Source organism: Anneissia japonica, unplaced genomic scaffold (genome assembly GCF_011630105.1).
Source record: "Anneissia japonica isolate Jap-2015-1 unplaced genomic scaffold, ASM1163010v1 scaffold287957_len1322810_cov207, whole genome shotgun sequence".
Lineage (NCBI taxonomy): Eukaryota > Metazoa > Echinodermata > Crinoidea > Comatulida > Comatulidae > Anneissia > Anneissia japonica.
Window position 1 is genome coordinate 203,938 of NW_022683022.1, and position 25,537 is coordinate 229,474.

Sequence of the window (25,537 nt, forward strand, 5' to 3'; positions counted from 1 at the left end):
GTGTGGGGGGGGGAGGGTGTGTGTGGGGGGGGGGGGGGGGGGGGGGGGGGGGGGCAAGGCCTTCCCGACGACGGGCTAGTGGATTTAACACATTTCGACATTTTTTTGCTACGCTAGAAAATGATTACACATATAACAGAATTTTCATCTACATCTACTTTATGTCCGAAAATATTCAATTGACGTTAACAGATGTAACGAATAAATGATAAAACAACACGTAGGTCTATTACATTAATAAAAAAAAATCATTAGCAATTATAATTAACAGAATAAAATCATATTAATACATATATGAAAAATATTGTAGGCCCTATAATAATAATAGGCCTAATAATAATAATAATAATTATAATAATAATAATAATAATAATAATAATTATTATTATTATTGTTATTATTATTATTATTATTATTATTATTATCAAATGATTAAACAAAGTGTTATAAAAACCATTGCATTACGAATAATTTTGAAAATAAATACTGTATGTTAAAAATACGAAAGGTTTCAACGTTAATTATACACATTTGGGTAATATATCATTTGGGTGTTCATTTGGGTAATTCCCTATCATTTGAGTAATTCGTCTGACCCCTCGTATGAGACAGAGTTGCGACATGAGCGGTTCAGGTCACGTGCTGGACGCCCTCAATATGTCATTACTGGAGGTTTGCCACAAACACCCGTTCTTGCCGTCCTGTGAAGAGGCCATCGAAAGGCCCAGTCGCTAGAGCCGAACAAACGCGCTGTTGTACCTCTAGCTAAAGGGGCTACTCTATTTTAGTCAAGCAAAAATTACATGCTTAATTAATAATTATTACATGAATAATTATTAATAGCTTATTGAGAATCAATTTCTTTTTGATTTTTGTTATAAATTTCAAACAAGTGTTAAAAATGACAGATAGGCCTATACAATATCAAATGACATAAATTTTCTTATTAATAGGCCTAATAGGGCCTATTTTTTAAAATTTTTTTCCAATTGCCTGATATTTATACCCCACAAGCGGCTCATAACCACTCGGCCATTCAACTCGCCCAACAAACTCATTATTGTGACGTAATTTACCACATAGGCCTACGAGATAGAGTTATGTGACGTCATGACATTGACAACCAGCAAAAAATTACATCATTATCAGATTCAGAGAAATGTGGACGTGCAGATATTAATACATTATACTGTAGTATAAAAGCCGATTGTTGTGATTGTGACAGCTGAATTGTTGTCAGTTTCCAAGTTCTATGTGAGTATATTAATTGCTTTTATATCATGTTGCGATTCTACACTGTTAAAATGTAAATTGAAGCTCATGTTCCAGTCTAGCCTAGCGAATGAGGCCCTATATAGATACTCTTATTACTAGGCCTAGGCCTAGCCTATAATAGGCTAGGCTAGACCTAGTAATAAGAAAGAGTCAGAAGAGAAAGTAATTCGTGCTGTCATGCCCACAGTGAGTGACATAACTGCCGCCGGCGATGCAGGCGTAGTCCTTTGGCTAGGCTAGATTAAAAACCAAATATCCGAACTTTGTTGTATAACTGGATATTGTATTTTTGTAGTCTTTCAAATTGAAGAAATTAAATACACTGATTAACTGATCAAAAAGTAAATACAGTAATAGATACAAATTGATGGAAATGCTACTGTTTTTAGAGTAAGCATACAGTAGCCTAGTAAAAGAAATTCATCATTTGGTGAAATTTTTGTTACAGATATGATATTAAGAATAGCCTTCTGTATGTAAAATTGTAAAGTAAACATAGTATATTGATTAAAATAACACAACATATATATGATGTATTATAGTTAATCCCTTTCTATCATATTTAGTATTTTCCTAGTGGAGTTTTTGCCAAGAATAAGTCGTAGTATGTCGGGAAATGTCAACAAACGAATAGGAATTGATACAAGAGATATATACACACCAGGAGAATCAGCAGTTGGAAAATTATCAAGGAAAGCGGCAGAAGATCCATTTGTTCCTGTTGGTGAGTAATTTGCTGTTGATAACTTTATTTTCCTTTCTGAACAAGGGCTTGGGGATTACCAACAGCTAATACACCACTCTTATTATTATATCCCTTTCACTAGTAATAATTCAAGTTTGTACTTGTTCATCAACATACAAAAACAATTATTTGTCACATTTTTTTGTGTAGTATAGAATACAAATATGCTTGGCACTACCTGCAGTAGAAAAATAATTACATTCATTCATTTCTTTGTTCATTCATTCAAGTCTTATAAAGCAAAAACATAAACATACAAAATAATTTTAATTATATAATACTAATAGAGAAAATAATACCAAGAAGCACAAGTTACTGTATGTTGTGTGTTCTTAGTAGTGTTGTCAGCGAAATGTCATACTTCATAAACCAAGCTTAGTGGTATATATCTAGGGAGTGTAAGGGAGTGGGTTGCACTTTCACAAAATAATACTTGCGCCAACCCGACCCCCAGTCTCTCCCAAAACATCATACCTATTGTAATTACTGTAGTTAAAAATCACCTCAAATCACCTTATTTTGCTACCTAGCACTCCTCACCTAACCACCGAGCCCCCCACCCCACCCCATTGCAAGACTCCTGGATATGCCGCTGCCCAAGTCTTCAGAGACCTGAGAAGTTAATACCATGAAAGGTTCAAAGGTCAGCTTTGCTGGATGAAACAAAACATAAGCCTGCTATGTAATTTTTTTATTTGATTTGGAAGTAAAAATGTTGACTAAGTATTCCTAATTTTCTTATTTATAGGTATTGCTGGTTTTGTCGTAGCAGTTGGGTATGGCGCATACGCTTACAGGAATCGTAGAGGAATGTCGACATCAATATATTTAATGAGGTTACGTGTTATTGCGCAGACATGTGTTGTTGGAGCTATGACGCTTGGCGTAGGATACAAAATGCTTGCTAGCACATTCAAAAAGGACAATTCATGATGACTTAAAATTCTATTGTTGGAATTTTTATAAGATACAATTATTAGCATCATCAAAACTACTTTTTAATATTGATAATATTGATTTTTCAATTATTAATAATATTATTAATATCAATATTATTTTGTTATAAGAAAAAAAATCACATAGATTGTTACTGATGTGGAAGTCCAGTTTCAATGAAATATTTAACATAAGTTTAAATAATATATTGTATTTATGTTATTTATATTTTCTCCTTGGAAATATTTTTATATTTATACTATATAAAGAACAAATATAATGAAGTATTTGAATTATCAGAGTCAAAATTTTTAAAATTCGCTCATAAAGGAGTTTTTAATATAATTATAATTGTCACTGTCATTGCTATAAATTAGAATTTGATTGATTCCGATAATTTAATAGTTTCTGGTTAAGAAATAACAGCATTGCCATAGTTACAGAATCCAAAGAAACTGGGAAAATTACCAAACCACCAGTCTTAAATGGGAGGGGAGGGGACTGATTGTGGTGCAAATCGAGTGAGGGGGGTGGGGCACTAGGTCACAAAGTAATATGGTAGATGATTTTTGACTACTTGAGCATGATTATTTAGCTTTGGACATTTTCAATGGAGGGAGAAGAGATGGGGGGAGCACAAGCCTTTTTTGTGGGGGGGTGGGGTGGAACATGCTCCCCCACACCACTATATATGCCACTGGCTTTACAACTGTTCTGAAAAGTGATTGTTTGGAGGTGTGTAAAGATATTTTAACAGTATAGCCAGGGTGCCATAAAATTGTGTTTTAATTAATATACGTATTCGCATAGAATTCTTTTACATCTTGTTGTGTATACTGTATTTGAATACACGTAAATAAATTTCTTAATTTTATGATATGTTTTGATCAGACTCTGTAGTGAGAGAGAAATCATATTTTTAAAATTATTTGATAATAGAGAATACAGAGTATTATTGGGATTGTGTGATTTCACTGTTGAAATGAATAAATACTTGCAGTATTGTGTTACATTTGGTATATGGTATTTTCTGTTCTGAATGCATATCAAGCACCTTCATCATCATTAAAATGGATATGAATGCTATACAATTTTGTACTTATTTATTAATTATTATGCTCTGTTGTACGGTACCTGCCGGTTGGACATTTTTAGGAATTATGATCATGTGTTTAGTGGTGCATGTTTTAAAATCAATGGACTGTCAAGGGAAGATTCGATACCTGTGAACAAGAAACTCGCTTGAGCCAAGCATGTTCCAAAAGTCATCACTGGACCAGTGGCCTAACAAGTCACAGGGCCCGGGGAAAAGAAGTGTTGGATGTATTATCAGCAATGTCGAAAAATATTGTGTGATATATTTAACAAATATAATCAACTAATATTTTTCACACATTTTTAATTTGAATATTTTTGCACAATGTGTTCTTAGCTATATGCATAAATCTTCATTTGTGTACTTACTGTAATCCAACAAAAAAAAAAAATAAAAAAAATAAAAATAAAAAAATAAAAAAAATTTTGTAACACAATGGGAGTTGCATGTGCAGTATATGTACAGTGTTCGCTCTGTAGCGGCAGTTGATTGACAGCCAGCTTTTATTATTAATGTTGTTGGTGTCGATGTTATTATTACAGTTAGTATTATTATTAATATTAACAGTATAAATCTACTATCAATCACTTGTTTTATTCTTGCGTTGATTCAAATACAAGGCCCATACAAAGCCTGAATCTCGAAGTCATAAAAAGCGAATGATACGTCCTGTGTCGTTCTATCAAAATCGAACTCTAGGTGAGGCTGACACAGACCAAACTATCCTACGTGAAGAAAATTCCCAAACGGCGAGGCCAGAGATCTGAATGAAATGAGGCAGCGCCCCCAGACAACTCATGCCTAGCACACAAAGATCTTATAAGATCTTTGCTAGCACAGGAGTATTATAGTGGCGCTATTGGATTAGCGTTATTCTAAGCGTCATACTCTAGAAATAAGTCGAAACAAAAAAACAAAAAAACAAAAAAACCAAACAAAAAAAACGCCTACGTGTAGAAAGTTCTGTTCCTCACAGAGCCTCCCCCCCCCCCACAATAAAAAAAAGTAAAGCATGGTTAGGCATGACTATTTTAAAAATAATATGACCTATGTCCGATAATAATGTTATTACGTCGATCATTAAAAAAAAAAAAATCACGGTAAGGCGAATATAGGCCTACCATCGACCGAATCCGAATAAGTAGCCCTATATTCCAATATCTGAATTTTAATGTACATTCTAATGTAAATTCTCTTTTGAATGCACCACAACGCCGCGAGATACAAGAGTGTATGCCTATCTTTAATAAAAAATAATTTTACTCGCCGTAATTAGAAGTATTTTAATGTTACTAGAATCTTCTGTCTTTTTCTCAGTTTTATCAGATAGGTTGACATCTGAGCGTGACTCATGGCAGGCCTGTATGTTGTATAGGCCTACCGTTCTCTATGTTATAATATAGTGCTAGACTTCAGTGTTTACACTGATACCTACATAGGCCTATATAGAGGCAGACAGTCCAGGATTGGAATCCCAACTGGCGTATGCCTAACTTTTTTTAAATCCAACAATTACATTATTTTAATACAATTGTTATTTCTGTTACATATGGTAGATTAGTGTGTTGCCTGAAATTCTTTAGTGACCTTCGTAGTTCATATTCACAGATCAGAAGCAGGCCCTACGGTGGATCTCGACGTCGAATTAGATCTTTTTGTGCGCGGTTCTTCTGTCATTTTTCAACCGTAACTACCAAGTCAAGGTCAGATCCGATCTAGTTCAAAACAAATTCAAAAGATTATTACGGAAACATTAACTGAATTTTCACGTTCATATCAGATAAACTGCTAATTGCTGCTACAAATAAAACTCGTTGACCACCACGGACCGATGGCGGGTCATATTAACTCCAGTATTTGAACAATAGGAAAGAATAGAACAGCCATGAGCGATATATAATAACATTTATAATCATCATTCAGAATTCTATTTTTGTACTGAATAATTTACAATAATTATTGGTAGGACGATACAGCAAAAGTGTGAATGGTGATGTGGGCACCATTTAATGACACATGAATGTTCAATATATATAATATATTATTATTATTTATTATTATTATTTATATTTATTTATTTGTATATCTAAGCCTATATCGTTTTATATCAGTTACTAATTACGTGCCTATTATCTTATGATTTATCTTGGTTCATTTGTTACAGTTTTTTTAAGATACTTTTTTAAGATACTTAATTTGGAATAAACAATGTAGCTGGATGAAGGCATGGGAACCAAGATGAAAATTAAACATATATAAATGAATAGTCTGATAAGTAATCTAAGTCTATATTAAAACCGTTTATATAAGAATTGGTCTAAGAATCCATTTCAATTCTTCATTGCGTCTATGCGAGAGGGATGAAAAGTTATTAGCGATCAAAATAAATCGTATGTCATTAATGCTATGGCTAGGTAGATTGAAGTGAAAGGCTACTGGGAAACCAGAATATATAGGTTCGTTACAAAACATTTCTTACGGAACGTGATCAAATACGACAAGCTTTAATCTAATTAAAACCACCTTTTCTGATTAAACGACCTTGTTGTCGTTGGCTGTTAATTGTCGCACTCGTCTTATTTATTGATATTGATTAAAGTGTATAACGAATTTAAGATCTGGTGCGGAATTTAAGTGAGTAATAAGTGACTTATTACTCCAGATATTGTCATCTTTGTTTCTCTCAATACAATTATAGGCCTATTTCATCATCTGAAGATTCGCACACACACAAATAATTAGTAAGCTCAATATAGGCTATTATTGTATTATTTAATTTTATATTATTATTTTTATTAATTTCTCAGTTTTAGTTGTTTTAAAGCTTGTATTAATTAAAATAGATAAATAAATAAATTCATGTTGATGGTGTGGAACATTATATGCAATTGATTTGCTTATGTCGAGTAAGATTAGTAAATTAAACCTGAAAATATAAAGAAACGATTTTTTAACGTTTTCGATTTTACTGTATTACCTGTACCTTATGTCTAATAAGTTGATGGTTTTGTATTTTTCTTTCTTTAGGAGGCGGCACTTCCCATTAGGATGGTGCCACACACCCACACACCCACCCCAACACCCCCCACACACACATACACCCCCTCCCCCCACACACACAAGACCCACACATTTCCTGATAACCCAATCTCCATGTGGATACTTTATTACAATAGTAAAGATAATACTTGGGCATAGACACACGCTTCCGTTGGGGGCCTATTTTTAAAGTAATGTCTCAGGCTAAATCAGTGAAAGCTTTTGTATTATTTTTATACCTCCTTGGTCTAGAATATCAATTTTTCTTTGATAAAAATCTGTTTGATATGCTCACATTGATAGTGCTTATATATGGTCATGATGTGATGTCATCATCAATTTTATACTCCCATGTCATCATGACAATTTTAGGCATGTCACGTAAAATTTGATTAGACATTGACTTTATTGACGGTTAATAGCTTTCTTTAGAAGATACAATAAGGATTTTGACGTAGGCCTATATTGTACCATAGAAGGTATACCGTTAAAACCTCAAATTGAAGCCCTGTGCTTCATTTTTTTTTTTCGAGATCTTTGGCTGGGCTTTTTTTTAAAAGGCTACATTAGCAAAATAAAAAAGGGCGCTTCTTTTCAAAGTGAATTTTGAGAATCAGTACTATCGTAGAGATATTATAATGTTTACTATAATACCTCCATGGTATTATAAAACAATAAATAGGGCCACTGTAACATCAACCTGTGTCGTGGAGTGTATTATCCGGTATAAAATCATTTAAAACAGTACTGTATAAACCAAGCGTGTTTTTCATTTATTTATTTTGTTTCTTTCAAAATTCATGTACAGTGTATGTACTGTACAATCTCGAAAAGATAGTGCAGTTGAGGCTAATATTGCTAACGAGGAGGATTTGATTCGAGATGGGCTTCTTTTCGAGATTAAGCCCACTGGGCTTCAATTCGAGGTTTTACGACTTCGTTAACAGGGGCGGATCCAGATTTTTTTTTTAAACGGGGAGGGGGTACAACAGTATCAGAATATGTAAGTGAGTAGCACGTGACATTTATTTCAATTTAATTTCCTAAAATGTAGTGGCAAAACTGGCCCCCTTACTGGATCCGCCCCTGGTTAAGGTGATTTTACATGCAAATCCAGTAGATACAAGTTTCATGTAGGCCTACACTACGTTGACCACGGCATTGTTTGGATCACCCTCGCTGTCATAAACTAGGCCTATTGGCGCCCCATGAAAACATCACTAGGCCAATTTGCTAATTTATTTGTCCCGCCCCCCCCCCCTTCCCCTCTTTTAGTATTAAAAATGTCATTATTTGCCGCTGTTTGTCGTCGACAAGATAGTAAATAGCAACACCCTCCACAAACAAAATCTTGTAATGACTTTCAAATGTTTAAAAGGCATTGTTCCTGAAATTCCTGAATATTTAATTAACTTTTACGATACATTGATTGGGTATCCAGTAAAAAGAAAGGTTTCTAATTCTAATTCTAAAGAATTAATTTTATATTCCCAAGGTGAAACTAATTTAATTTAGCCTTACCGGTTCTGGAATTGAATAGCAGTTCACACAGTTTCAGTAGTGTACGTATTTGTATGAGTGGACCTGGGCGCGTTTGAGCTAGATAAATTTCCGAGCGAGTTTCGGTAAATTATATGCCCGGAAGCTCTCTGTCAACATATACTTCAATAGAAAGTGATTTGTTAATAACGCAGATCATTTAAAATCTGCACAATAACTCAGAAAAAGAGACAGATCAATTAATATATGACCTGTGTGACCTTGCATTGTTAAATTAAGACATTGTCAACAGACATATTATGGATTCATCACCCGAGTGTTTTTGTTTGAAAATTCGATTAGGCCTCATGTGCCGGTAATATACCATGACGTATGTATTTTTAAACAATATATTTTTTTTTATTTCCGTCCCATCACACTTCACTACCAGCAGTACACTCGCCACGGGATGGAACGAAAATGTATTAATAATAATGCCGTGGAAAAGTCTCGTTTATTTCGTTATTGAAGAATTGGGTTCGAGTTTTGGTGGTGGTGGTGTTTATTTTCTTTTTCTTTTTTTTGGCGTGGAAAAGTCTCGTTTATTTCGTTATTGAAGAATTGGGTTCGAGTTTTGGTGGTGGTGGTGTTTATTTTCTTTTTCTTTTTTTTGGTGAGGGGGGGGGGGTGAGTGATGGGCGAAGATGGCTGTAACCCCTATGAAGTTCAGCAGCATTTAAATTTTCCTATTTCAACAAATTTATGTTTGTTTGGAAGTGTTGCTCATACTCACTTCCCCTTACTGTAATGAGAATCTTATATCACAAAATATAATTGTATGTTTGTTGAGGTAGGATCACCCTCCTTCTGTGAATTTCTGAGCAAGTCAGTAAATTCCTTTAGATGTAGAATCGAAAAGTCTGAAAATGAGTTAGTGCATCGATAATATTTTAGAAAAATCGAAGTTGAACAAAAAAAAAGGAAGGAATTACTGTATTTACTATCTATCATATACAGTATATTGTTATTGTGTTTCATGTACATTATGGTACGATGGTACCTGTATTATAAATAATATATACTTTTCGCGTTTGTCGCGCGTCTCACTTGTTCTCTCATTCAGTGCGCCTTTAAATTCCAGGCGTCATGCCCCCACCACCCCCGTGCGTGAAAAAATACCGTACCCCATTAGTCGCCCTTGATTAGAATCCTTTTAGATTGGGAAGTGTGGTACTTTAATATGTAATCATTTTATCGTTTTGTTTGCCAATCTTACGGAATGCAATAAAGTAGTGATTAAATATGGCACGCGAGGTTGTTACAATGTGATGTGACTGACAAATAGACTTGACATTTCCTTGTAAACAGTACCGGTATGCCTATTAGTACATCGAATAAAACAAGTAAGCCTATATCATTACTTACCAGAAACATAACCGGCTATATGCTACAGCCATTGAATTTTCTCTGTAACGCTTAACATTTCTGATTTATAATATCACTTGCTGTAATATTAATGTTTCATTTATTATTAATTTATCAGTCTCTCAATTCTGATTCGTATTTTTTGTATACATTTAGGCCTTTAATAATCCCTGATATTTTATTGTTTATTATGTGTCTTGTATAGGCATATTGTTGTCCTGGGATTGAGCACTGTTTCGTTTCCTGTTTTTCTTTCTTCTTTTTATATATATATATATATATATATATATATATATATATATATTAGAATATGAAGATTCCACGTTTGCTTCGATAAATAAAATATAGAAAGGCAGCAATAAAAAAACATCTATGAGTTGCAAACATGCTACGAAGCAATATAATTTATTAAATCACGAATATTTCAAACACTCCTGTGTTCTTCCTCAGTGTGAGGACAACTGACAAAAAATACAAAGTAAAGCAAGCGTAAGGAAATGGTATTGGTTACAAATTAAAGTAACAATAGAACCTAATTAAAGGCTGCATATAAAGATACTTAATTTGGAATCTCTACTGACTCCGAGAACTAGTTTGGACGTGTGACTATTCAATGCGTTTATTGTATTCTAGTGTAATAAAATATTAACGGTCTTTCACGGGCGTGACAGAGGTTTTTAGGGTGGTAACAATTACTGAATATCGTAAAGAATCATTAGACCTATGGTAAGAAAAACATTAGCAACACAGACTCGGATTAAACAAGTACAAGCCTTGTCTGTTAATAATCAGCCAACCTGTTTACTGCCTTCCATTTAGTGAAAGTAATCGTCAGTGAAATGCTCCAATTTGTAAGGTAGATAATCTCGAAAAAGTCACAAATAACTTCTTTTCCACTTTATTTAGTTTTTACTTAGGTCTATTAAGAACAAAACAATACAAGGATTATCACATTTTTTTTTATAGGGCATGGAGGTATAACAGTAATTGTATACCTACAGTACATGGATAGAGGAAGATTTGTCACCCCTGCTCATGATTGCATTTGTTTATTTATTTTATTTATTGTTATTTTTTTTTCTCTTTATTATTTTTCTCAAATTACCCAAGAAATTATGGAGACATCTGTTTAAATATTCTCGTAGTCATTTGTGAGTAGCCAGTAATAGTTGGGCCTATGTGGCAAAGAGGAATGGGTGGGCACTGAGTGTAAGACAAACATTCTGAAGGGATTAATAATTGGTGTCTAGCCGTTATCGCCATCACCATCATCTTTGACTTTCATCAGTCAGTTCGAAGTGCAACACACCGCACTTAATATAATTTATTAATTATTTTTGAAGGTCTACTTATTTAAATTTATTTTGGATTGAAATAATGGCATTGATCTATAAGCCTAGATAAGAATTGTTATTTTTTGTTTATATTTCATTTGTTTTCTTCGGTCACATGAACGGTAGGCCTCTATTAACTTTCACTTAGCTCTATAGTATAGGTAGGGAGCATTCATGTCAAAACCTCAAGACCACAGTAGGCATAGTGGCGTAAGGCCTAATTAATATTTATACTTATAGTCATAGAGTTGAAAGGCGTTGATAATCTAGACACCATAGAAAACATTGGAACGTCTCCTAAATACAGAATAATTTTTACTATAAATCCCATCCCTTAAAAAAGGCAAACAATATTAATTATCAAAATATAAAATATCTATTCAATTTGACATTAAAAAAAATATATAATTTAGGCCTAGTATATACAGATATATTAGAAACGATATTGTGTTAAATATTCCTATGAAAAAGTGAAGACAATTTGAAAATGCGAGTTTTCACCATATTGGTTTCAAATCAAATCTTTGTCCAAATTGGCCTATAGCAAAAACTTATTCTGGAAATTCGTCTTAAGACACACATAAACCTACCAACGAAGACAAATTGCAAAATAATTTTAAACTACAAAATCAAGAAGTCAGATAAAAGAAACAAAAATTACAAAATTACCCATTTAAAGTTTATAAAATACAATTTAAATTTACAATGTCATTAAATACAGTTTACAAATTCAATAATAACATTTACAATTTCAAATAAACAAAAAAAGACACAATTTTATAAAAATATGATTTAAATTTACAACTTAAGTTATAAATACCATTTACAAGTTCAATAAGTATAAGATTACAATTTCAAAGAACTAAAATATACAAAATCAATAATGTATCAGCAAAGAAGACTGATTCGATGTTCGACAGCTCTAGTGAGGAGACATACTGTACTTTATTGGGTATATGAGTCCTATGCTTATATCATTAGATATTCCCATAAAACGACAAGCTTTGGTTTAATATAGGCCTGGTATATTGTATATAAGCATATAACCCCCTGCTATGAACGAATATAGACTGATAACATTTTAACGAAGAGAAAGTTATAAACAATTTCAACTTTATTGCAAATAGTAGACTCATTTGAACCGACGGCATCGTATCAACAAGTATGTAACAGACAAATAATGTCTGCAGAATTTGAGGTCATAACACCATGACCTTATTTAACGAGCACCATGAAACCCTCACAAAATACATAAACGTCGCAACACAGATTTTATTGTTGGCAAGCTACAGTACACCGACTGCCTTGCAACCTGCTTGCCCGCACGAGGACCGACCCGTAACGTTTACTATAATACCACCAGTGCTTATTCTGTCGTTATCTTTTATTGAAAGGCACAATCTTTGAGCTGTGTAATACTGTTTTTAAATTTCAAATATAATTGACTTTGGAATATAAAAGCCTTCCAACTTGATAAAATGGAGACCATGTTCCTCCGTGTAATGATGCGAGACAGTTCGTAAATGTTGCTTTCCAAGTTATCACACGGAAGCCAATTTACTCATCGCACACATGGAAATAGGTGGATGGCCCGGGTTTGCGTTAAATGTGCTGCCACGTGATTGCACAGAGTCTTGTGAAGGAACGGACCGCTTCCACTGCCCACCAGAAGCAACAGAAATATTATTAACCAAAAGTAAAATCGTTTAGAAAAGAGATTAGAAAATTGTACTTATGAGCTCAGCATTTCAAAAGGTATTAAGAAGAAAATTTAATTTCAAGTATAGTTCGGAGATCTCTTTGAGGGCTGGCCAAAAGGAGACGATACTTTGGTCCGCGTTTATAGTCAGATCTAGATAGTCGACAATCGTTTAGATAACAAAAATTGAATAAAAAAAATAGCTCCAACTACTGCTAATCTGTCTTTATTTTTAATAAGCAAAATTAGTATGCGAGCTCCAATAATAACCACGAAGGAATATATTATTTATTCTTTCACCACTAGCAACAATATCGTGGTGACACTACCTTTGTGAGTAACCGACAATTGGTTTATAATTAGAAATCAATCTAATTCAAAGGCGCAGTTGAAGTTGAATTACTAATTTTAATCGTATGTATATTTCAAGAATTAGGAATACCGTACTAATTACAAAGAACAGGAATAGGGAGGCAACGCATTAAGAAACCTATTCTCAGCCCATTGATAGTGAAGGTTACATTTATTTTGTCACAAACGGTTATAATGAATGTCGATTGAAAGCAGTTGACGAATTTTTCGATTTGCTGCGGATTTTGTTTCTTTGCTAAACCCTTGATATCTTTGTTGGTTTTACCCAAATGGCTTTGCTATATTCATGCCGGAGAGTCAGAATTTGCGGCGTGTTTTGAAGCGGTATTCATCAGAAATTACTACACACAAAGCCGCCTGCCATGTTCAATTCAACGGCCACCTTTTATCATGCTAATCCCTGTATCGTTTTAACTAGCTCAAACTCCGGCCATTCAACAGGCAACAAAAGCATGGAAAGATGGATGGCTCACAGATCTTAATTAGTATTCTTTCGATGAAAGAAGATTTTCTCATTTAATTAAAAAACAAGTACGAATTGAAAAGCGCAACAAAAAGGCACTGTTTGGTTTACTATAAGTAGTCGTTCAAAGTTAAATAAGAAAAGGGCTTTGGCTCTGTATGTAACTTAAATCACTTTTAGAAGGCATATTTGCAAAAAATTGTTTACGTTGAAGTAAAATAACCGATCTTAAGACAAAAATAGATGATTAATACCGATATCGTTAAAAGCCTTCAATAACCCATGACACTACGTCAATCGAATACGGAGGTAGTAGTTTTGTTCTGTGGAATGTAAAAGTTTCTTTTATTGAGTCTTCCAAGTTGTAAATTCAAACAGATAGAGAGATTTATTGAACTCCCTTTTAAAAACTGTGACACAGACAAGACAAGTTGTAGTGCGTCGTCCGTGTACATTAAACCACAAACGTAGAAACGTAGCAACAAAACTAAGAAAATTATCTTAATTAACTAAAATATGTCGATAATGGAAATACAACACAATTAGATCATAAAATTGTAAAAACAGATGGTATTATTCCTGAAATAACAATGTATACTCAGTACTTTTTCTATTTTTCTATGTTCTTCGATTATTACAGTGCTTCGATTGTATGTGATTACCTTTTATGAAGGTAATTATATTGCCATCGGAATGATGTATCATGTGGAGCCAGATACCCATAGGCCTACTCAAACCCTATTTTCAACCTTTTCATAATACTGTACTGCAAAACATAGTATTCTTTTCTGTGATCCCCTCCACAAGCACACACACTAAAATGTTGATTTGTTCCATTCTGAGATCATTTATCTTTTTCATGAAGCGTAGCCCTACTTATTCCTACGATTCCAAATCCCTTCCTCCAAAAGCGTTTATTTTTGTACTCATTTGAAAATATTGAAATGGATGGCCACATCAAAATATGTTTCGATGGCCTGTAATCGAATAACTTGAGTTTAAGTTAAAGTCTTTCCTCCATGGTTAAAGAGTAACAGTTTACTCTTGAATTAAAATGTACGTTTAGGCCTAACTCGTTAATGCAGTAAAGAATTACAAGTTTTATGCAAAACTTTATTACTGCATTAGAAATAGTCTACCAAATTTCAATGTGAGATATGGCCTAGGCCTACTACCCCTTTGTCCTTTCAACGGCACATCTTCACTTGTCATCAACCTTGGCAGTATAATTAGACCTACTTCTTTTGAAAATCCTGAACACTTTTTTGAATTCCGTAGGCCTTGATCCATTTTTTTTTTGCTGTAGGTCTATGTATTTAAATGGATATAGTTAAATAAAAAAAATGGTATTATTGTAACACAGGATTCAGTTATTTATGTCTATGAGAATCAGATAAGATTAGGCAAGATAACAGTCTATAGAATTTTAATAAAAAGCCGGATACACAAAGTAATTTTATCATTTTCGTTTCATTTATTTATTTAGCTTCAGGCTGCGTCAGCAACATTTGTTGGTGTCAGCCACTCTGAAATGTAGGCCTACTGTACACAATAAAAATAAAAAAAAAAAATAATTAAAAAAAAAATAATAAAATAAATGAAATAAAAATGCCTTTTCAGTCGGTATATTTATGGATTTTTAAAGTTCTCATAAATGCAATCAATAATACTATAATGAATATTATGTACTGTATAATATTTGTACCTCAAACAGCGCATTTATCATATAAGAAAGAAGGTGGTACAACAATCTCATTTCAAAGCCCTATTTATTATAGGTCAGCAATAAAGTGACTTTGCAGAAAGATTATCGCTACATATATAATGTCATAAAACTATAATCATGCCCACCGCAACAGACCGGTAAACATACTGTAAAGCTAGTTCAATCGCTTTCATATGCTAGGTTTGAACTACAAGTAGTAAACACAAAGCAGGCAGGCGCTTAACTGATATGATCTCACTGCCATAACTTACCATGGACGTATCAAACTTCAAAGGTGCCGACAAAGAACGATACAACGTGACCGTACCGCGCAGACTTGAAATAGTGTCCTTCCGCCGTAGGCCTTCCAATGAATTTACAATAAAACATTCAACATATTATTATTTGAGTAAACTGACTAAGAAATGAGAACATTCTCCATTAACATTCTGATTTTATTTAACTTGGAATGAACCATATACCTGAGAACACACATCAGTTATAGTAATATAACTAGGCATGTATGGTTAATGTGTTCCAATATGACTACGCGAGTGTGATGAGGTTTAGTATACGGCATTGTGCAGACTTTCGGCTTGATCCAGTCAAAGCATTCCCTAAGTGGTATCACTTACGTGTTAGCACGGTGTATCGATGACTTCTGCGATAAGCTAAGCTGGTTGCTGAGCTATATTATAGCTGGAGCCAAACTGTTCCGACGGTATCAGTCAGGGCTGGCATTCGCTTAATTTAAAGCACGATGCAAGCTAGGCGTTTTCAGATTTGGATTTTAATAACAACGCTTCATTTTTCCAGTTGTTTGTCCCCGATTGATGAGAACAACCGCAAATGTGAGAGGGTCACCATTCCAATGTGCATAGGGATCGGTTACAATTACACCAGCATGCCAAACAGATTTCAACATAGAACTCAAGATGAAGCAGCTCCAAAAATCCATGAATTTGCACCGCTTGTGAACCAGGGTTGCTCTGATCAGCTCAACAGATTTCTGTGTTCGATGTTTGCACCCTTCTGTACGGAAGAGTACGAATTTCCCATTTGGCCGTGTAGGCAAATGTGCGAAGATGTGAAAGCAAAATGTGCTCCCATCATGAAAAGTTTTAACTACGAATGGCCGCAGCCAATGGATTGTGAGGGTCTTCCAGTTTCCGACTCCAATGATCGTCATGTTCTCTGCATGATGGCTCCGAACACTTCGTCAGGAAATCGCCCCAACAAGACCTCTGGAGTTCCGTCATATCCACTGATACCTTCGCAGGAAACGAGTGATCCTAAACCTAATGAAGATAACCCGGACAAATGTGAAAATCCCAGTCGATTTGTTTATGTAAAGTTGACAAAATCATGTGCCCCAAGGTGTAACGTGGATGTTTTTTTTCGTGAATCGGACAAGAAATTCGCCGAATTGTGGATGGGAATTTGGGCAGTCGTTTGCTTCTTCTGTACAGCGGTCACTGTCTTAACTTTCTTCGTCGACCGCGTTCGTTTTAAGTATCCAGAGAGACCAATAATTTTTCTTAGTCTTTGTTACAATATCTACTCAATAGCATATATTGTCCGTCTCATTGCAGGATCAGAAGCAATTTCATGCGATGAAAACCAAGCAGGGGAGAAATACCTTATTCAAGAAGGCTTAGAAAGTACTGGCTGCACTATTGTATTTTTGATTCAATATTATTTCTTTATGGCCAGTTCAATATGGTGGGTAATTTTAACCATAACATGGTTTTTAGCTGCAGGAATGAAATGGGGATACGAGGCCATAGCAGCGCACAGTAGTTATTATCATTTAGCCGCATGGGCAACCCCAGCCCTTAAAACGATTATCATTCTAACCATGCGAAGAGTGGACGGTGACGAATTAACCGGGATGTGTTTTGTTGGAAATCAAGATGTAACGGCTTTAACATGGTTCGTGCTTGTGCCGTTGTTTGTTTATTTTTTCTTTGGGACGTTTTTCATTTTGGCTGGATTTTTTTACTTGTTTAGAATAAGAAAAGTTATGAAAAATATGAAAAATGACGGGAATAACATCGATAAGCTAGAGAAATTAATGGTCCGTATTGGAGTATTTTCTGTTCTTTACACGGTACCAGCCACATCTGTTATTGCCTGTTACTTTTATCAACGCACGAATTTTGAACTATGGAAAGTACAATCGATGAATACTACTTGCATTGGTGACTCATGTACACTACCTTATTCTATTCCGTCAGTTCCTGTACTCTCAGTAAAACTATTCATGTTATTAGTAATTGGTATTACGAGTGGCATGTGGATATTAAGCTCTAAAACAATCAACAGCTGGATGAAGTGTTGTGATACGACATTTGGATTTAACCAAAAGAAAACCAAGGCCGTAAATCATCAGGCTGTAGCGATGTACACAACATCTCCCTCACTCAAAACAGTGATTGTTCCTTCCGAAGGCCACAGCGCTAATGGAGAATCGTCGAGCAGAGCCCCCAGTTTACAACCCGTCACATACTCAAGAGTACCGAACCCAGGGTTTAAAACAGGAAGTGACATAATATAAGCACAGTATCACGTTTTGTAAAATACTCCGTTACTGACTATGTAAATTTCATATTAGAAATAATTGAAACGCACTACTTTAGGCCTAATGAATAAATGTTGTTTATATACTGCATGTATTGTTTGGTTTACTGAGTTGTCTACGAGTGAGATGATTCTTACTAGTTGTCGCAAATATTTGATTGCACTCAGGAAGTTATCGTAACCGAGAGTTCCATATAGGGATGCGAGTCGTTTAATCGCTTAAATCAACATCGCGTATCTAGAGACATGGCCGGCAGATATCTGTTGAATCCAAAGGTCAGACAATCCACACTACAAGCGGTACTTCTAAGGCTAAACAAATTGTAATTTATTATTTTGATGTCGCACCTGTAAATATCGTTTTCATACGTTCGGAAACCAAACACAAACCAAGTGTTATTAATCTGCCGCTCCGTGGTGATTAGCCCGGTGATATTAACTAATGCGTTTACTTATAATTCTCAATGCGATTAGCCAACGGGGTCACGTACATTTTATGGTGCAGAAAAAGTGACTAAAGTTTAGAGATTCAACCCATGCAGCTTTTTGAATGGTCTGATATTTTTAATATTTATACAACGATAGTTTTCCGCTGTAAAAATGAATTGTTGGACGTTCGCCTCCTATGCAGAAATATTTGCCAAATTCTGTAATAAATTATTATTATATGTAGATTTTTAGCTTCTGTGATTGTGTGCAATGGCATAAAGGTGATTGAAGTAGAGTATACAGATATCGATACAATTAAAGATACACTGTCATAAGCTAATAATGAACATTCAATTTTTATATTGAATTGCTAAATTTACAGTATTAAGTTATAATACACTTCCTGTATTCTGTATTCTAGTCTCTTAAATTGCATAGAAATCAATTAAAGAATTTTAGTAGTACAGTACTGTACAGTCAATATACCTGTTAATAACTTATTTCGGATAGTTTTAAATGAGTACTGTACTTGAATTTTTTAATTGTATTTTTGAGGTGTTTTCTGATTTTTTAGGCAGACAGTGTATCTTTAATATTATTGTAATGTTGTAAACGACATACTGATACAGTATTTGCTCGTTCATTGCTACTCTAGATGTCCTGGCCTTGAACTAACCGCCAATTCGGCATCTCGTTTTATCTCATTCCCCATAGGTACCTTAACCGACTTTTAGGTCTTGCTTTCATATGGTTTTAATGTCTTCCTCTTGTGAAATGCCCTGGCGTGCCAACACAATTTGCGATTGTCCACCGATATACTTTTACAAGTTAAATACGTTTTGTAAATATACAGAGTCCCGCCTTCCCGATTTTTAAAATAACAAATACATGTGTATCTATACCAAGTGTGAAAACGATATATTTCGTTCTTATATTTTATTGATTATTGTTTAAAATATCAGTTATATTTTATTTAGGCCAATACTGTATTATGTTACTATATTATTAGGTATAGTCTATAGGTCTACACCGTCTTGTCTGGCATAGCCAACATTGGGAAAAACACATTAACAATAATTGACATTGAATTTGCTCATGTAAATGACATAATAAGTAATTACTTTCTGGCCTACTGTATTTCCCCTCTTACTTACTAAACAGCTACCACATGAATATACTAGGAACATGTTGATTGATGTTTACTTTTATGCAAAAGAGGCGGCCCAAATGATAGTGAGGGATGATTGACGAAAAACTTGGCCCAAGGTCTACACGGTCAATTTGTCTGCTGACAAACATTTTTGATTTTCCCATATGTGGAATTGATGATGTCATAATACCATACCCATATTAAGTCAAAACCAGGCAATTGTCACATAAAACATAATATTGTAGACGAAGGTTTTACTTTAAAACATAAGACACACAAGCCTTTATTACATTTGACTACTGTTTACTGAATTACGCTGGCATAAATAAGAACGAAATTTATACTATATTTTATCACGATCAATATGACTTAATGGGCCTGTTACGGGAACTGTAAACAAATATTAGGCCTAATGGCTCGTGTAGTTATCGTTGCTAATTCAAGTTATCTGTTGTTATCAATACTGTCACAGTTTTTACTATGTACAGTATGTGATACAGTTAATACCGGCAAATACAACTACTATTGTGAAGTCTGTATCTTCATTGATAAGACATTTTAACAGCGGCTTATTTACAGCGCGGACGGTACCTTTTAGGCTGGTGTTTTTAGATAGTCTGTTTTTAGTTTGCGACGTATCCACAACCTCCATGGGGGATACAAAGATACAGTAGTTCTATTCATTGTAGCTTGTTGAGTAGCAATGAATTAAAGCAAACTATATCGTTTGACGCCATTATTGTTGGGAAATGCTAAAAAAACAACTCATCACTGCAAATTATGATTATGCAAAGTAGGCTTCTTTTTACCACATTATTCTCTTGATAAAAATTAGCACTCTGATAATAATCAAAAAGTTCTACTGTACTATATTGGCAGATCATTACAATCTTCACTTTGTATGAGACTTATGATTTACCTATTTATGCTGTTTACGCACAAGCTGGTTTTAATTTTCTACAGAAACTTGTTAACCGGCTGCTATTATACACGAAAATTGCCACAGGAATAGCAATCCCTATCCATAATTTAAAATTAATTTAATTTCAACGCTGTAGTATTTTACTTCCGATAGCTTTATATCGTCTACTGCTGGTACTGCTCATATAAGTACCATAGTTCAAATAAAACATTAAATCGTAAACAATAATTATTATGTAAATGTCGTATGTCACCCACGATATTTCGTTTTAAAACTGTCAACAAATTTTTATACTGTTATGAATAAATGCAATATATTTTTTCATTGTACAATTGCCTGTAACGGTGCTGAATTATTTCATGTGAGAATAATCGGATTGGTCTGGTGTAACGCTCACACCGTCTTTATTAATCTAAAGACATTATCCGCATCACCGGTTCGTTTTTGTGTGCGTGATTTTTGGAGAAAAAATCAAGTAGGCCTACCAAATCGCCAAGGCCAGAACTTGTTTCTGTGTATTCTTTGATGAATTTTAAATGTGTGTTATAACAATACTACATTTTAAGTTAATATTTATTTAAGTATATACAACGAGTTGTCTTAAAATACATAATTCCAAATATATTAAAATGATAGTAAATCCTACGAACTGTAAAATTAACGGTTCAATCGAGATAAGATGTAACATTTAGGAAAGGTTTCTGTTTCGAATATGCCTACCAACATTCGTTTGCGGAGGATCGGTATGTCCACCCGCGGAGCTACCGGAGGATACGTTGAACTTTATAGCTTTCAACTCAATGGTTTTGTTAAGATACTGTGTTCTTAACTTACAGTCTGAAATAGTCGATAGTGAGTCAATCTTAAAGGGACTATCCATATTTTCCAACATTATCAAAAGATTACAAAAAAACACTTTAAGAAGGAGTGGTGGGGAGGGGGGCGGGATGGGTGTTAGTACAAAAATACGCTTAAAGAGGGAGTTGGGGTGTTGAAAGTACAGGGATAAATGCTTTTTTATGAAAAATATGATGACCTCAAAATTACACAAATGAACATTCTTATTGTGTACCAGTCTCTTTCAGAGGGAGAGGGGTCAAGAAAGGAGTATGTTTCGTACTCTTATTACAATTATGGATGACCTCTAAATCTAAAATCTTTTAGGTCTCCGTGTAATGTACTGTCAAAACTTCCAATAAGACATAATCAAAAACAATTCCGCTTTCGTTTAGTTACCAATCGCATCCTTTAAAATTGAATTGTTAATATGCGTCTGTTAATACTCACGAAAATACTCAATTGTAAAACCATGCGCTGTCTTATGTCAAAGTCTGTGATTGAAATATTAATTTATAGGCAATGTAAACAACATAATAATGTGTCTTGGAAAAATCAGTTGTACAACATATCATTTTTCTCTCTCTCTCCGGAGGCTGGCTTTAATTCGAAAACATAGAAGTATCATCGAATGAAAATAACCTGGATGATATCGTCAGCTTTCTTTGAATTGATTACTGATTAGGACTGTCGCGGATTGTAGCTCCATGGGCCTGCTAAACGGCTTATCGATTCAACTTAATGCGGACTGAATTGCCAGAATTTCACATGTTAAAACGATAGGCTCTGCGGTCATCGCCCTTTTATCTAAAATACAATTGTGCTGATGTAAGCAGGGAACTGCTCCCTAGGTACACCATATGTACACCATAAGCTTTATGTCGATTCATAGTAAATTCCTACTGAATCGGTATTCTCATCATATCAAGTTTATTTCTTCTTAACTCTCAATGTTTATCAAAAGGGGGCATTGGTTTGCCAAGAATACCCAAAACAGAAAATCTGTGTTTACATTGATATATATTAATATCAATCAGTGGCGGCGCCAGCGGGGGGCAGGGGGCTTAATCCCCCAACTGGACAGGTCAACCACCCCCCATCCGCCGGACAGAGCTCGTCGGGCAGTCAGACCATATAACATATAAAAATAGGCCCCCACCAAGCACATGTCTGTCACAGTCTGAGAGTGCCATTTTCGGCCATGGGAGGGGGAACCTCCTCTCAACCCCTTTCTCCAGCTCGAGCCTACGAGCTCAAGTTCCCCTGTCGGGACAACTTAGCCCCCTCAGAAAATATATCCTAGAGCCGCCACTGGAATCAATACAGTATGTAAAAATACAAAAACGTCTTCACAGATTTCATTCGTGAGTAGGGTACGCAAAGGTTAACAAGTATGCCAACACTGATAAGCAACGTCCAATCTGGCGTGTCATACCTATCCGATTAAGAACGCAGGAATTGGGTAAGAATATATAAAAGAAGATATATTTTAATATATATACCAAATTTCGAAATTTCACACTTTAAGCACTATATATATATATATATACTGTCTCTTATACACATCTAGATGTGTATAAGAGACAGATAATGTGTCTTGGAAATCTGTCTCTTATACACATCTAGATGTGTATAAGAGACAGGCATTAAGCCTAATGAAAAAGTACAGTAGGCCTACCGTAATAAAAAAAAAACAAAAAAAAAAGCAAAAAAAAAAAAAAAATAATAAAACAAAAATGTGTACAAAAAAAAAAAGCAAAAAAAAAAAAAAATCAGTATTTTAAACCACAGGACGAATTGCAAGAGAATGCAACGCGATACAAATTAGTCTTGTAAAAATACATGTTAAAAACAATGTCTGCAAAATACATTATACACGGGGTCAAGTGTATACATGCACTTTCATTACCGTCCTTCATTAAAGGAAGTCGGTACCACACAAAGGCAGTAAATGTTTAGTGGTTGAGTTTACAATGACTTTTATTACAAGTCGTGCCAGGTCGAGCGACAAAGAAATAGAATACTGAGTACTACCGGTAACGTTTGTTGTGTTTGTATACAGTACTACTGTATTACCTTATCTCGGAATATAAGCCTCCCTATATATGTATAGGAAGCCAGGCATGGTTAAAGGCAGTGGCGGATATGTGAATTATAAGCAGAGGAGAACCGAACTGGAATTTTACGGACAGAGTGCCCAGGCTACCTCTGTCCCACCATGGGCGGGGCTGAGGTACGAAATTGTTATGTCATATATGGCACATCTTATGACCGAAAACACACTCTCAAACTTCAATTTGAATGCAATTTTCTTATCTCCCATATTTTTGTTTTTATTTGTTAAGATGTTACGGAGTACGTGTCTGCTGAGCTAATGTGGTAACATTTAACAATTATAACCAGAGTTTGCGCCAGAAATTTGCCGACAAGTGGTCGGGCGTTCGCGACGGATGGGTCCGAACAAAGGGCAGACTAGAGTCTCGGTCAGCGGTCCGAAATAAAAACAATCCCTGGTATGGGTTCACGGGGAGAGCTTTATGGCTTAGTATGGTAAAAAATGTGCTTTTTTAACGTCATTTTTTATTATTTGGATAGGCAAATTATTATTAGTTTTATTTTTGCTACGACGACCCAGTCGTGGCGTTGGACGACAGGGTGTCCAGGCTGGTTCGACGGGGTGGAACATTCCCCATTCTCCTCACCTTTGCTGGCGCCACTGAGCCACAAATCGGAAAATTAAACAATTTTAAATCCATAGGCCTATGTATACAACAAAGTATATTGTGCGTCGTTTGATTGGTGAATAATGTTTTCGCTTTTAAATTTTCAATGGAAACCTATAATACAGTAACCAATGTGAATGTTCATTTTCGTCATCATTAACGGAAAATGACCGACGCATAAACATAACTAAACCTATATACCGACCATTGTGTATTTATTACGCACCAAAAATCGTCATGAAAAATCTATCAAAGGAAAATGGGAATAACAACCACACTACTTAACAATGGTAATCATAAGTACAGTATAAGCATTTTGGCAAAGAATGGAATTTGTGAAAAGAGTTTAAGTTCACGTGGGTTACGTCATCGATTACTGGTGCGGTAATCGTTTAAACCATGGAGAAAAAAATATATAATTTTTTTCCTCTATGTTTAAACATAAGGAACAATAAATCGTCCATTGCAATAATAATACTACGGTGAAAAAGTGGGATTTAATTCAAAGGAGGCCCGTATTACTTGGACGAAATTACACAAACTAGGGGCCTATGCGTATCATTTTAATGCCTTATTAACTAATTGCTATTTATTGTTATTTTAAATGCTTAGCCCTATTATATTTATTTATTTATAAGAGGTTAAATTTCCTTATTGTCTAATTGCAAATAATTTTAAATTGTATATCTGTATTGTTTTTAATGAATGAAGAGTAAATTGAATAATTAAATTGATGGAATAAAACGAATGAATACAAACGAAAACAAAGTAGGCGTATATAAACGATTATTGGAAATGAAAATATTTAATGATCTTCTGTCAAGAAGATTTAGAGATCTTCTCAAACGATATTTATTTAGTGCTGAGTTGCAAAAGATTAGCTTTGAATTTCCTGAAGGGAAAACAGAAAAACAATTATGTCACCAATAATTCTGTCAGCAACTGACTGCTTGCGGGATCCTAAATCTCGACAGAGTGGTGGGTGCACTTAATGTTATTCGCTCAGGTGTGATTAGCCTAATTTGTAATGATTTCTTCGACATATTAATGTGTTAGTAAACCTGGTCCCCATTACAGTGTGAATAATTACTATAAATAATAAGCACAATGCACTGTGTATTGATCGGTAAACCTGGTGTTCTTAAATCAGCCTATATTAAAGATTCAACCAATGAAATTGTTCAATATCTCAGGCCCTAACGTCGTTATGACACGTTGACAAATGAACAGTTACATTAATAAGTATATATATATATATATATATATATATATTTAAATATACATATTTATATATATTTATATATATATTATATAATAGTTTGTAATCA

General features: G+C 34.5%; 2 protein-coding genes across 2 annotated transcripts; both read left to right on the top strand.

Annotated features, from left to right (window-relative positions):
• The first annotated feature begins 1,098 nt into the window (after positions 1-1,098).
• Positions 1,099-4,044, top strand: LOC117118001 (HIG1 domain family member 1A, mitochondrial-like). The gene is made up of 3 exons (XM_033262523.1): positions 1,099-1,254; positions 1,842-1,999; positions 2,769-4,044. The coding sequence occupies exons 2-3, from the start codon at positions 1,882-1,884 to the stop codon at positions 2,951-2,953; spliced, it is 303 nt and encodes a 100-aa protein (XP_033118414.1). The 5' UTR covers positions 1,099-1,254; positions 1,842-1,881; the 3' UTR covers positions 2,954-4,044.
• Positions 4,045-15,549: 11,505 nt separating this feature from the next.
• LOC117118096 (frizzled-9-like) lies at positions 15,550-20,978 on the top strand. Its single transcript, XM_033262628.1, has one exon. The coding sequence runs from the start codon at positions 16,329-16,331 to the stop codon at positions 18,123-18,125; it is 1,797 nt and encodes a 598-aa protein (XP_033118519.1). The 5' UTR covers positions 15,550-16,328; the 3' UTR covers positions 18,126-20,978.
• The last annotated feature ends 4,559 nt before the right edge of the window (positions 20,979-25,537 follow it).

Bases quoted from the DNA above. Each gene is read 5' to 3' on its own strand.
- LOC117118001 (XM_033262523.1), top strand. From the start codon at position 1,882: ATGTCGGGAAATGTCAACAAACGAATAGGAATTGATACAAGAGATATA. The intron at 2,000-2,768 runs GTGAGTAATTTG...TCTTATTTATAG, and splicing joins AGATCCATTTGTTCCTGTTG to GTATTGCTGGTTTTGTCGTA.
- LOC117118096 (XM_033262628.1), top strand. From the start codon at position 16,329: ATGCAAGCTAGGCGTTTTCAGATTTGGATTTTAATAACAACGCTTCAT.